Below are 13685 nucleotides of genomic sequence, written 5' to 3'. Positions count from 1 at the left end.
GTAATTACCCTGCCTGAGAATTTAAAAAAAGACCTGTATGACCAGTATAAACATGCTCCAAATGGAGCATGTTAGCATCAAACCTTGTGATGAATAACAAGGCAGTCCTAAATATATCTAAACTGTTTCAATTACACATCAGCAAAAGGAGCTGATCACACTTTTAATGCTTAAACTTACTTACATTTTGAAAGAAAATGCAGAAACTTATACATTAATGTTTTATTTGGACCAAAATATTTATTTTGTTCCAGCTGATTTGAAAGTCTAGCCCCCAAAGTTCCTGTCAAGAAGACAAAATCTTGCTGCCCATGCTGCATACCTCTCACAGACTTGCATGCTGTAGTTCATTCTTTGTCCACTACGGGGCGGTGTAGTCTGTCTTCATCAGCCACTATGTTGTTCAGACTAGAGAAGAAGAAGACCGGTGGGAAATTTGACAGTGCGGGAAAACTGTTGTTCTTAACTGACCAATATTTTAACAGAAGGAAATATTAAATGTGAATTTACTGAAGTTTACTCGACATGGACCGTTACGTGTTGATTTTATCCTTCTGCCAAACCGACGAAGAGCTTGCGGAAGACTTTAAATGTAAGTACAAGTTCCTTTTTTAAAGTACGTGTGAAGTTACTCTGCTAACGTAGACGGTGCTATGCTATTTAACTGTGGCAGAGGTAACAATTATATAGTAATACTATAAAAATTCACATAGCTAAGAATTAAACAAAACTAAAACTATACTTGAAGGCTGGGTCGACTAAGATGGTCAATATGTTGCATTATGAACTTTTCTTCGGTTTTATTTATTACAGAAGTTTCAAACCCAAACTGTTGAAACTACTGTTGGAAAAAAGCAATTTAACTGCAAGCAGAATACAGTACATTTGCAGTTTAATGTGTTAATCATTGATAAACTCGCTTTTGCTATTGGTATTCTTGTCATGAGAAAGCCTGACAGCTCAGTTTTCACAGGTCTGGAGCCAGTGAAGCAGATTTATGAAAAACTTGTTGACATCTCCGCTCAGGAATCAAAGAGAGGGATCTCTGTGTTTCCAGGTACACTTTGGAAGACTTTGAAACCATGGGTATCTGTCATCATGTCTGATTTTCACACATACATTTTTTGTTAGACAGCTTGTCCTCACTTTTTTCTCTACATGCTTTAAAGCTTGTTCTCTCAGTGGCAGCCCAGCAGCTCAGAGATGGTACTTTGCTGTTCAGGCTTGCCATGGAGCTACACAGGTGAGACAGTTCAATAAAGTTTTGTTTAAGACATTGGATCTTTGCTGTTATCTGATATGCTGATAGAGTCTAAAGTTTTTATTTCATTATTGTGTCATACATACAGTTATGTGCTTGCATGTCACCAAGAATTTAAACAAAATAGCATCAGGATGCACAGTCATTTGTTCACTCATACAACAGAAAAAGAGGATTGAGACAAACCAAAGATTAATTAATTAGCTAAATAAAGTATCCTGCTTTTTTCAGGCTTTTGAGTCAAAATTAAAAGGTTTAAACACATCATATTACTACTACTGCTAAATCATACTATTCACAAAGTCTGTTTTCTCTAGGAATATTTCTGAATCGACATATCTCAATGGCCAGAGGAAGAATACCAGATCTTAACTGTGCAACCAAAGATTTTTGGCGTCTCGATAATTGAGATGTAACATACAATTCAATTTCTGTTTAATCAGCACGTATGTCAAAAGTTTTGGTTTGGACAGATCATAGTCCTGCCATTTTTCTTAAGCCTTAATCAAAAGCTTCTCCTTTATTGAGTTTAAATTACAGCATAAATCATTCCTGTAGTTATATGACGTATTCACCTCCTCAAAAATAGGGTAAATCTCATCAGCCCAAAGGTAATTATCGACTTTACGCTATAAGGATACTCTGTTGTTTGTTAATTCTGTCCTCTGACATTTTGGTAAATCTTTTCCACGATTGGGTCATTTCACATTTTTGTGGTTGCGTTTGTTTCATTGATATTTCTGGAGCTCATTTTGGCCGGTATGATACTAAAATAGGCACACATTTTTTGTTGTGAAAACATTAGGTCTGCCCTGTACTAGCTTTAACTTGCCCATCTTAACCTGTCCATTGTGATAGTCTTTAAGAACAAATTTGTTTTTGGATCAAACAAACTATCTAAATAATTGATCTTTTTCAAATGTGGACATTCAGTATTGAAAATCTGAAAGGGATTGCTTGAGATGAGATGTACCTATACACAAAATGTATTTTTAAAAACAGTAAAACCAAGCTTCATCCGCCTTTTTGAGAGCTGCAGGTTGCACTGTCGCAACCTGGCAATAGACAGTGGACTCTGTAGAGCACTAAATGAAAATGTGACCCTGTATTTAATAAAATTTAAATGTTCAAATTAAACTACATCGCCAAACCAAAAATTGTAGCTGTAGTTCAGACCTAAAACTTCAGCCCTTAGACCCCGCTTCAAAGTTTATATAAAAGAATGAAAACAGAAAGAGAAACTTAAAGCAAAATTACATTTATACACTCTGCTCATATGTACAGTCGATATGGTGACAGAATTGTACATATGTACTTATGGTTAACTTATAAGCTGTTATCTGGCAATATTAAAGTCATGTTGATGATATCAAACATCCATAAAATGACCAAACCTCTGCCTAGAAGATTGACTCATGATAAAGTAATTGTCTTTGTTTAAACATTAAAAACATACATGATAGAAATATGTAAAGTTCTTGAATACAAGCAGAAATATAGGGCAAGGAATTTGTGTCAGCTTTTGATTCTTGCCTTCAGTTGAATTTACTTGAAAATTCTGCAAATGTTGACGGCTCCTTTATTTAATAAAAAGGTAGATATATTTGTGAACCTGCATTCTGAGCATGTCTCTGTAATGTATCTTCAATTGTTAAAAACAGTAATTAAAAGTACTGATTCAATGAAACCTTGATACATGCAGGAAAGGAGGCACAGGCTGGATTTGTACCTGGGCAGCCAGCCTCAAGGACAACAGTCTCTGTTTTACGTTTAAATTGTCAGAGAATTAAATGAAAGAATCATTCTAAGCAATCTCTGTCCAAATGGGAAAATCATATTCTTAGAAAAAATAAAATCATGAAACATATCTGGTCATGGGTTATTTGTATCATTGCATCCCTACTTAAAAGTCATTCTGGTCACTTTGTTTCCAGACACCAACACGTCAAGACTCAACATTTTTTTCAGAGTCAAAGATTTTTGGGAAAGTTTCTAAGGCTGTATTTTATCGACAATATCAGTAAATTTAAAAAATGAATGCACATACATAACAGCCACTTATGCCAACAACATCTGTCAGCAGTCACATCTGTTCTTTTGATCCAGTATGACTGTACACTTAATCACTGACCTGCTTCATCTATGTTCAAGAAATTTAGTCTTTTTTTTCTTTTGAATCAACATTGTGGAAGTTGAAATGTTGATTTTTCCTTTTAAAAAATCAGTGCATTTAAAAGAAAAACAAGCTTTTTATAACTTCCTGTTTTGTAGTTCTGCAGCTCAGACTGGGAAGAGCTGGGGACAGGCCATCACAAAACTGACAGCGAGGAGGAGATGCCTTCTGCTTTAGAGTCATGTCTCACTTTTCTCGGTAATCAGGATTCACAGGACAGACTCACGCTGGCAGAGTGAGTAACAGACCATATGTTCTGTTTTTTATATGAAAAAGTATGATTGTTTTTTTTCTGATACATCAGGGTTCCCATAGCTTTTGAAAAATCTGGAAAAGGGTTACCAATTTTCCAAACATAAAAAAATGAGAGCATACAAGCATACTTCAAAGCTGTGCAGACTATTTGACCAAGAAAAATGAATCTAGTGTACTGGAACTGATGGACTGGCCAGGTCAGAGTTTGGATTGGAATACTTTTGAGCAAATCTTGGATTTAGCAGATTCAACAACTGATCGCACAAATGTTTATTCTAAAGCAAGTCTGTGGGAACAGCTAGAAACTCTTTGGAACTCAATAACAAAAGAGAGCGTGTAAAAGTACATAAATACAGTGCCAGTAAGAATGCAAGCTGTTATCAAGTCCACATAAAATATTACTTTTTTTGGTCATTATATATGAAAATGACTACTTATTTGTTTCATTTTATTTGCCAAATAAATAACATTTTTACTTTTAAACAAGTTTTTGAAAGAATTCTAAACTATTTGTTTTCTTGTTTTTTGACAGATGGTTAAATAAATTTGTTAAGCACTGTATATTGTGAACCTTTAAACTGTTTTCAATGGTGGCACTGATTTTTCACTCTGATAATTTAATGCCAGGACACAAGGTTGTACTTTATTCTTTAATTTCTTATTCAATTTGATTAAAGTTGCATTAGTTCTTTTATTACAAGACATATTACAAATTTACTGGTAAGAAATTGATCTACAAAGATAATTAGAATTATAAGATAACAATATGAATAACATTTTATGTTGGATTTCATTTTGGATCATATCTGATTTGATCTGATCTGGTTGTTTTCACTAAACAGGCTGTTGGAGGAGGCTGCCGAAGGAGTACATCTCCTAACAGACAAGCTTCCACCTCCAGGTACTGTTGACCAGCACTTGCTTCATTTACAGAGCCTTTGAAAGTTTTATATTTGGGCTTTAACACTTTGAAACCTTACCAGGCAGTAATATATTCTTTCTGTGATCGACCACTCTATCGATTTTTCTGGCGATTAATCGAATACTCTAATTAGAAACATTGCATTTAAAAAAAAACAAAAAAATCACTTTTGCCTTTTTCAAGAGAAGCAGTACTAGACAAATGAGAAAAGAAGCTGGGTCCCTTAAATGAACTACTTCTATATTGAAAAATGGTATTGTGGGTTTCTAAAGAAAATATATTTTACAAGTGCAATGAAGTTCTGATGACAGTTTACATTTCTCAAAGTTACAAGGAAAGGAAGTTAAATAATTACATTAGAATATGCCATATTTGGGGTTTAAGGGATCGTCTCCCTGGAAATTTTGGGTGCCAACACTTAATTTTTTCTATTGTAGTTTACTTTTATTTTCCAGTTTGTCATTAAAGTAAAGGGACACTTAATAATTTTAACATCCTCTAGTTAAGCATGAATGTAATATTTCACATTCTAGCAAGAATAAAGCTCCATCATTCACACAGTGGTCTGATGATGTCTGAACGGTGAACCTTTAGATTACAGGAATAAGGTCTGTTTCTCAAGAATTCCATCAAATGAATAAAACAAAACAATGGAAATGAAACAAACAAAAATTGGACCTCTTTATTATATTATATTATTGAATACTGAATATGAATATTATATATTATAGAATTTCACATATTTTGTTTTTGTATCACATTTAATGCATGAGACATTTGTGGCAATTGATAATCCACTAGGGGGCATTCTTATCATTAATCAGATTGTATACAAGAGGCTATTAAGGAAATTATTGATCATGTTGATTAGGCAGAGGTAGGCTTTAAAGGGTTAATGCCTATATTTGAGAGACAGACAGTGGATAGAGTTGGAAACTGGGGATTGAGAGTGGGGAGCAACTGACAAAGTAGACAAGGAGAAGGGCTCATAGGCTGTTTCGCCTTGAGGGTGAGTGTCTCTGCACATTGGGGTTCATGGACATAACCAGGAGGCTAGTGATGCCCCATAAAACAGAACCTTTGATTAGCCAGTTTACTCGAATGACCATTTTAAAGCTGTCTTAGAAATAAGCTGTCAACTGTATTCCCTCTAAGGCTGACTCTTACAAATGAATGAACCCATTTTTGTAGCATTTTTTGTACCATCTATGGTGCTGTATATAAATACCTAGATGATAGTTTTTGTAAAGAATATCTACAAGACAGCACAAGCTCAGCACTTTCGTTGTTTTTTTTTAATAACAGAGGCCCAGTTAACTGATAGATCAGCAGAGCAAGAAGTACTGTACTTTTAGTGCAAGAAACAGTGTCTCAAGTCAGAGTATTTTCTTTGCCAAAAGCTTCCACTAATGAAGAATTAAAACCTGCTTATATAAGCCAAACTCCTCATCTGTGTGACAAAGATCCAGTCTAAATTCGAGCAATTACTTGTTGAAAATCTGCCTGCTGCTGCAGTCTAGGAGAAAAGGTTGCCTGGTGTACTTCAAACATATGCACTCACCACTGGGAAGATGGGACCCTTCTGCTCTGACTGCTTTTCAGTGAGTCTGCTTCCTGAAGCGATATTTCACTTTAAGAGCATTTCTTAGCTCACCACCTCCACAGGAGTTCAGGAGCGGTCACTCTCTATCTGTAGCTGCCCTCAGGACCTAGACTCAGTTCTGGCTTCCAACTTATAACTTACAGAGATCTTGGTATTTAGGATCACACACCACGCAGGCAGTTCGACCTACCTGTTAATGAAGACACTGCTAGTGGAGCAACCAGCTCAGTTCAGTGACCCTCATGAGGATGAGGGACATGCACTTTTAAAAGAGGAGGAAAGAAATAAAATTTCTAATGAATTCCTCTATGATTCGTCCTATTTTTGTCCCCCCTCAGGTAAAGCATTATTGGATGTACTGGTGTTGGGCTCTGCAGAGCAATCCCCTCCAATTAAAGACCTGCTGCCTCTACTGGGAGCCCTCAAACTCATGTCCTGCTGGCACGCTGCTAACATCACAGTCATCACACAGCACACCACCGGGTGAGGAGATGAAAACACAAATGGATCAAATTCCCAAAGCAAGCAAGGGTTACACTTTAAAAGTAACCACTATGTCATTTGTTATTTAACGATGCAAGTGTTTGATAAAAGCAAAGAACTATCTTAAAAGCCATACACATGCAATGGGTAACTTTCCCAGAAAAGTTCCTGTTCACACTTGGCCCTCACAGCATAAAGTTTCTATAAATTTTGCATTTGCACATGCAACTCACACCGGTAAATTCAGGAAATTTTCATGAGTTTGCAAAAGTGTGGATAGAGTTTATGTCACTGGGCTTCATTTATCAATATCTATTAAGTTTTTTCTTGATTACCCTGAGGAAAGTCTATAGGGCGGCTCAGACTACACAGTGTTTTTGGTCTTTTATGACTGCGCTATGTCAGACTATGCAAACCAGGAGGCAGATTAAAGAGTGTCAGTGATAGCTGAAACAGAGGCGCTCTTGGTGATGCTTTTGGTATTTTGCTTGGAAAAAGAAAACAAAGAACAATTAAAATGTAAATGTAAAATGTAGAATCTTTTTAACATCTGTATTCAGTAAACTTATGAATGCCATGTCCTCTGAAGCTTCAACCTTTTGCCTGTTGCTCCTAAATACTGTACAAGCGAGTTAAAATGATTTTTCTATGATTGCTTGGTGAATGAGGACCATTGTTTTAACAGGATACACAAACACAGAGTGGACTTGAAGTGTACATGACAACTTATTATGTCTTGTCATAAAAACTCAAAGGAACTTGCCAGATGTTGCTCAAAATGTGACAACACAACAGAAGTGTACAGCACTGTTTGTGAATTACCCCAGTTCACCACTAGGGGGGCTTGTAAGAGTAAATATGAGCAGGTGACCGCCTCCAGCCATGGATGAATGGTCCAAGCACCTTCAAACAGAAGTACTCAGTTTACCTCAAATAGTTTATATAAAATTAGAAGCTGTAAATTGATTTTTAAGCTGTCCGAAGTTAAAAGTAAGTACCAGAGGGGCCTTTATTCCCTATTTTAGAAATTAGGGATAGAAGTTTCCCTTGCTAGTCAACTAATAAGAGATGTTTTTCTCTCTTTCCTAGATGGCAGAACGCAGCATCCTACCTGAGTGCTGCTCTGGTGGAGCCTCCTAACCTCAACATTTGTGTCAACCACCAAGAACTATGGAGGGGTGGCCTGCTTGTCAGAGAGAAGAAGGTAATGACCACAGAAAATCTGAGCAAGCGTGCGGAACAAACATTCAGGAAACAGTACTTTTTGCATAATTTATGTCACTTTTGTCTCCTTCCGTCTGTGTGGAGAGGCTGAGGATTCAGAGGATTCCAAAAAAATGTAAACTCACTTCAACTGATGCAATGCAGCGCAGGAAAGATCCCAGCTGTGATGTTTGCTGTTGTCTAGAGCACAAAGTAATGATTATAAAACAGGGAAGAGGTTGTGGGTGACACAGAACTCAGGGGACAAAGGATATAAAGAGGTGGAGAAAAAAAAGGTTTTCAAGGGGGTTAGGTGTCTTTTTTTAACACAGTATTCATGCTTTAGTCATCCATTATTTAAAAAAGGGTTTTAATCGAGGATGACGACTTTTTTTGCAAGTGAAGAAAATAATGAAAGATTAATCAGAGACATCAACAACTTCTGTGTTTCTAAGAATTCCAGAAAACTTTCAGGGTGATGTTGGTCAGGTTGAAGTGGTAAGAGGGTAAAAGATTTATGTGAGGTAGGGGTGTGACAAAACTCAACACTGCATGTGATCTTGTTATACAATTATTACAAGACATCACTATTTTAATACAGATAAATACAGCAATCTAAACAAACCCTAACAATTTGACTTGCAACATCCCTTTTTTTCATGGCCTCCCATGGTACTTAGAGCATGAGTGGAAAAACATAAATGGAAGTTGATCCACTGTGGAGAAAAAAAGGTTTGAAAAGAGTTGAAACTGACCCCAAACTGGAGTAAATAAATACATCAATCCTGCAGTTTATCTTATAAGGGCATTATTTTCTCCTTAGGAGATCAGATATGGTGATGTACCATATGATGGTCTTAAAATGTATTATCTCTGTATCATGATACTTCATCAAGGGCTGAGAGTGTTTTTCATCCTGATTATAAATATGCACAGATAATGTGTTTAAAGATCAAGTCTATTAAAACATTTTCTTTTTCATCTGCAACAACCTGTACGTCAGAACATGAAAGCTCTGAATATTTGCCATTGCAGAGTCGTCACAACCAGACCAGAAGAGTGTTAGAGAACCAATTTATGCATTTTCTGCATTACCTTAGAACTATGTTTTATTTGTTTGTCCTCTTTTGTGTTTTTAATCTGTTCATCAGGTACACTGATATTCATTTTAAAACATGTGGACTATAGGCAGAATTCCTGCAGATACAGCTTTATACGTCTAGCCTCTGTTTACCAGTAAGCAGGACAAAAGGAGTAAATTTGAGCACAATCCAAAAAGCCATAATTTTTTATGGATTGTGGACATGCAGTGAAGAATTGACCTTTCTTTTATTTTTATTCACAAAAGAACAAATTTATTGACTGACACATAGCGGTGACACTGGTATCACACTCACACTGCCTGAAGGAGGGGAGAAGGATCTGCAAACTTTATGCAGCCTGCTTGTAAATACATTGAAATCGTTGATTACACCATCTAAAGATTTTTTAATAAAGATCAATAACTGGGCCCCATGGACATCTTCACCTACTTCCATAAAAACACTCTGCTGTTAAAAAGCTTTGCTTGTGATTTCTTTATCCCCGCTGGTATCTACATCTTGTGTGGGGAGACTTGTTAATAACTTGGTAGAACAGTAAAAATTGGAAATATATCAGTTTTAACAATTAAACAGTGGGATTAGAGCTGCCTCTACCGCACTCTTTCCTCTGCTGTCTGTGTTTTTTACTGACCTCCTCCCCCTGTTTGGCTCTCAGCAGACTGTTTAGGATGCCCTCTTAAGATGTTCAAAAAAGTTTGCAAGCAGATAGCACAAACAATTTTTTTTTCGTGTCGTGATGGTTGAGAAAAACAGAGAAGTTCCATAAAGGTCTGTAAGTTCTTTTTAAAGACTAGATCTTAAGTTTGTATATCATTTTCAGCCATGATCCCTGTTCTCTCAGGACGCAAAATGGGAGGGGTGAGTGAACCTAGATATGCGTTACAGTACTTAGTATGGGATTCTATGACGTCTCGGTTTTGGCAGATTGTAAATCCATTCTATTTCTTCACAATCTAAGACCGTCCCATCACATGACCCCTAAGACCACGTAAATCAAGTCATGTCCTTCTGCTGGTTGAAGAAACCCAAAATAATCCACTATCTTTGCTTTTGGCCTGCTGGCAGTAGATAAACACTATCCATGTTACTGGTGTGAGTACCAACTTGTTTGAGTCTGAGGAGTGAGGCGTGCGCTGGGGCTGCAGTTCTATGACTCTGCCTTCTGCTGGCTCTTTTGTTAACTGCACCATGGGTTATGTATGTGTTAAATCTGCCATCACAGCGTAAATGACCATATTGATTCTGTAAAATCTGTATCGATACATATATCTGCAAGTTGCACATGACTATGTGTTGTCATGTCATGTCCTTTCCTTATGGTCTCATGACCTTTTGTAGCGTTTAAATTTTTTTAATATCACATTGTATCCAATTGTATTGTTTCATATTCGTATCATATTTTATTATTATATCTCAATGATCGTATAATATTGTAATGCATCATATTGCACCTATATATCTGTTGTATTTTATTTTAATGCATGTATAGTATCACAACTTTTGTATTGTTTCATATTGTATCATATCATACCATCTTCTGAGTTACCCTGTGATTCCCCCACTTTATGTGACTATCTGTTTGTGGAGAAAACCTCCTTTTTACCAGCTCTATGCTGGTGCGTTTCTGTTTGTGTGTTTTTTCTATGGAGTGCATGAGAAAAAGTCATGTCCTTTTGAACTTGACTCTGTTCTTGCCTGAGGCTTCATATTGTGAGCAGTGTAGGCTGGAGCGCACAGTTAGCCTGGCTCGGCCAAAGATGGCAGAAAAAATGTTTCTTTAACAACCTTCAGAACAAGGCTAACCATGGGTTGGGCTAGTCATGCCAGTTTGCTCCTTTATCTTCTTACAAAATTACTCTGCAATGAACACTTTAACTGTATAAATCACAAGGCTGTAGAGTAATTTTCACATATTTCCTTGTGAATTGATTTGATATTTCTGAATAAGTCGGTCTGTGCTGGTAAATGAATTGAAAGTTATTTCTGGAAGCTGCTGAGGGGTCATGGGAAATCGCTCTGCTTTGCTGACGTTGCTCTGGAGAAGTTGACCCAGCTCTCCCTGGCACAGCCCTCCTCTGACTTGACCTTCCAGTCAGAGGAGTAGACGGCTATCGATTATTGGTCTGGATTTAGAAAAAGACCAGTGTTAAAGAAACCTCAGGGCAGAGTCTGTCTGTATTTAAAGAACAGTGCTGGTGTCATTGAGATGAAGTCTAACAGCTGATTTTTAATTTTCTATGAGTTTGCAAGTTAGAAACATATTCAGGTGAAAATAATGTAGACTCATGCTTTTTCCCCAAATGATTTATCTACATTTTCTTTTTCCTTTTCAAAATTTTGTTTGCATGCTTCAGATGAACAAAACAACACAAACACCATTTTCTATTTATGCTCCAAATGCTTCATACAAAATACAAGATTTTTTAAAACAAAGACTAAATGAGCGTAATGGTTTACTTCAAGAGATTATTTTTCTGATGAACAGTTTTCTACATTACCTCAGTTTTCCTCTGAAAAGTGAGTTCTAAACGCATTTTGTTTTCAGACTTGCATAGACTTTAACTCAGACACTTACTGAACATGTTTTCCCGAAGAGTGCAGGCAGTCTAGCAGTGTATGTATGCCCATTATCAGTAAAATGAGATGTTCAACCAGAGATATTGTTGTCATGTCCAGCTGGCCATGTATTGCACTTTAATTCCTGCTTCCTGGAGCTCCACACGCTGCCTTTTAGTACCAGTGTGAATAGGCTGAGGTGAGCTGACAGCATTTTTAGTTGCCACTCTTTAGATTACTTCACACCCACTTGTACTTCCTCATTAAGCAGGAACTCTGGCAGGAGCAGCAGTTTTCTGTCTCTGGACAGAATTGGCCAATTTTGTGCTATTCTTCTTCAGCAATCTGTTTCGCTGCAGTTTCCCTTTATGTCTCACACTGTTGGGATTTTTAAATTGGCTGAGAATTTCAGTTGCCTTCTACATATTGAGCAGGCTGCATCTAAAAATAAGTTATATCTTCACAGTGAAAAGAAGTATTTGAAAGGAATGTTGAATCAGGGATGTTGATGCAGTCATTTTTTTTAAATGGCAACCTTTTAGAGGGACTAAATGGCCTTGTTTTAAAAGCTTGAGAGATTAGCACACATCTTCTGTTTGAATAGGGAGCTTAAGACTAACAAACAGGAGATAAGAGTCACTTTTAACATTGATTTGTTTGAGGATCATTTTGATTTGATTGAATATTTCTGAAAGGTTGTTTGAAGCATATCTTTGGTGATTTTTTTTTAAAAAGAGATAAAGTTTAAGAGGCCCTTAGAGCAGATGCATTTTAATACAAGGCCATTGTTTTGGGCCTGAAATTTTCTGATAAGCACATTAAGTATGAAGAAGCCATAACTTGACTTTCATGTTAGTGCAGCCTGTAGGTTAAATTATAAAAGCATGACACTTGAACCCCCCCCCCCGCCGTTTCCTTCCTTATCTTGGGCTCTACATGTATGGGTATTGCAAGTTTACAGTTATATGTCATTCCCTTAGTCAAGAAACATTTCTGCCAAAATGGCAATTTTGGCAGCATACTGAAATTAACTTTGCCCAATTCCTGTCCAGCCACAGCAGCATTTACAAGTATTAGAAATTCCTATTTGGAAAGAAACGGTTATGTCTGATGATCTTGTCTACCTTTGTAACTTGTGCAAAAGCATCAATGTGAATTTTAGGCCCTGTTTACACAACAATGTTTTCAGGTGAAAATGCAAAACTTTGTAGCATTTTGGCTGTTAGAGAGCAGCGTTTCGATGGCCCGAAAACTGAACAATTTGGGAATGGGCTCCAGAACGAAAGCGCCTCTGCCTCCTTCTCTGTGTAAACAGGCAAAAAAACACTTTCTGAAGACACTTGCACCAAGGTTGCAGTCAACTGTCATGCTCAAGTGTCACAGGAGTCTGAACCGACTTGTTGCAGTTCGAATCAAGCTGTCTGATGTAGTTGCCTGTGATTCAGCCTGTTAAGTCACCGACAGCTGATCTTGGAGCGGTGCACACAGATAATTGTGAAAAGGAGAATTAATATTCTTGTTTTGAGGGCTATAAATGCCAGTTTTGTTAGATAATGCTCTAGCAATACAGTTTTGTGTTTATATGTGCTGTGAAATTTCACTGCTGCACTACAGTGGGGATGAGGAGGAGGATTTAGTGATAAATTACTCTCATGCACCATGCATGATAAAAATGTACATGCACATTATCATGACAACAAAAACAAAAACAGTGAATGTGCAGTACTGTCTTTGTTGTAGAGACAGATGTATTGTGTGTTTCTGTGTTTCCTGCGGCCCCATGTGCACAGAGATTTTCAAAACATTGCCATCTAGACCTGGAACTATTTGCAGACAAAGATGGAAAACAAAGCCAAACATTATCATGTAAACAGGACCTTACTCTGCTACATAAACTTTTAAAAACTCCTTACAGGAGCTTTAAATCTGGTTAACAGTATCAATGTTACATGTTTGATCTCTCACACTCTATGGTGTATCGTGGTCTGGTAATCCTGCTGTGTGCTTGACTAAAGTTTTCCCCGCACATTTCTCTCTGTCTACTGAGTTGTGAGTCTTCTGCAGCAGCCTTGCAGCTTCTCCTTCAATAAAGTGACCTTTTCTTAGTTGTTTTCCTCAGACGTGAA

At 37.0% G+C, this 13685-nt stretch overlaps 1 protein-coding gene across 2 annotated transcripts in view; it reads left to right on the top strand.

The window, feature by feature from the left end:
- The first annotated feature begins 425 nt into the window (after positions 1-425).
- Positions 426-13685, top strand: part of LOC121512976 (MDM2 binding protein) — a 53917-nt gene continuing 40657 nt past the window's right edge. For both annotated transcript variants that reach the window (XM_041792420.1, XM_041792418.1), the window contains exons 1-7: positions 426-592; positions 974-1057; positions 1170-1243; positions 3533-3669; positions 4532-4590; positions 6553-6697; positions 7787-7901. In XM_041792420.1, the coding sequence (XP_041648354.1) occupies positions 526-592; positions 974-1057; positions 1170-1243; positions 3533-3669; positions 4532-4590; positions 6553-6697; positions 7787-7901 (681 nt within the window). In that variant the 5' untranslated portion in view covers positions 426-525. The remainder of the gene's footprint in view (positions 593-973; positions 1058-1169; positions 1244-3532; positions 3670-4531; positions 4591-6552; positions 6698-7786; positions 7902-13685) is intronic.

This window comes from Cheilinus undulatus, linkage group 8 (genome assembly GCF_018320785.1).
Source record: "Cheilinus undulatus linkage group 8, ASM1832078v1, whole genome shotgun sequence".
NCBI classification, from domain to species: Eukaryota; Metazoa; Chordata; class Actinopteri; order Labriformes; family Labridae; genus Cheilinus; species Cheilinus undulatus.
This window is presented reverse-complemented; position numbering and strand designations above follow the sequence as displayed.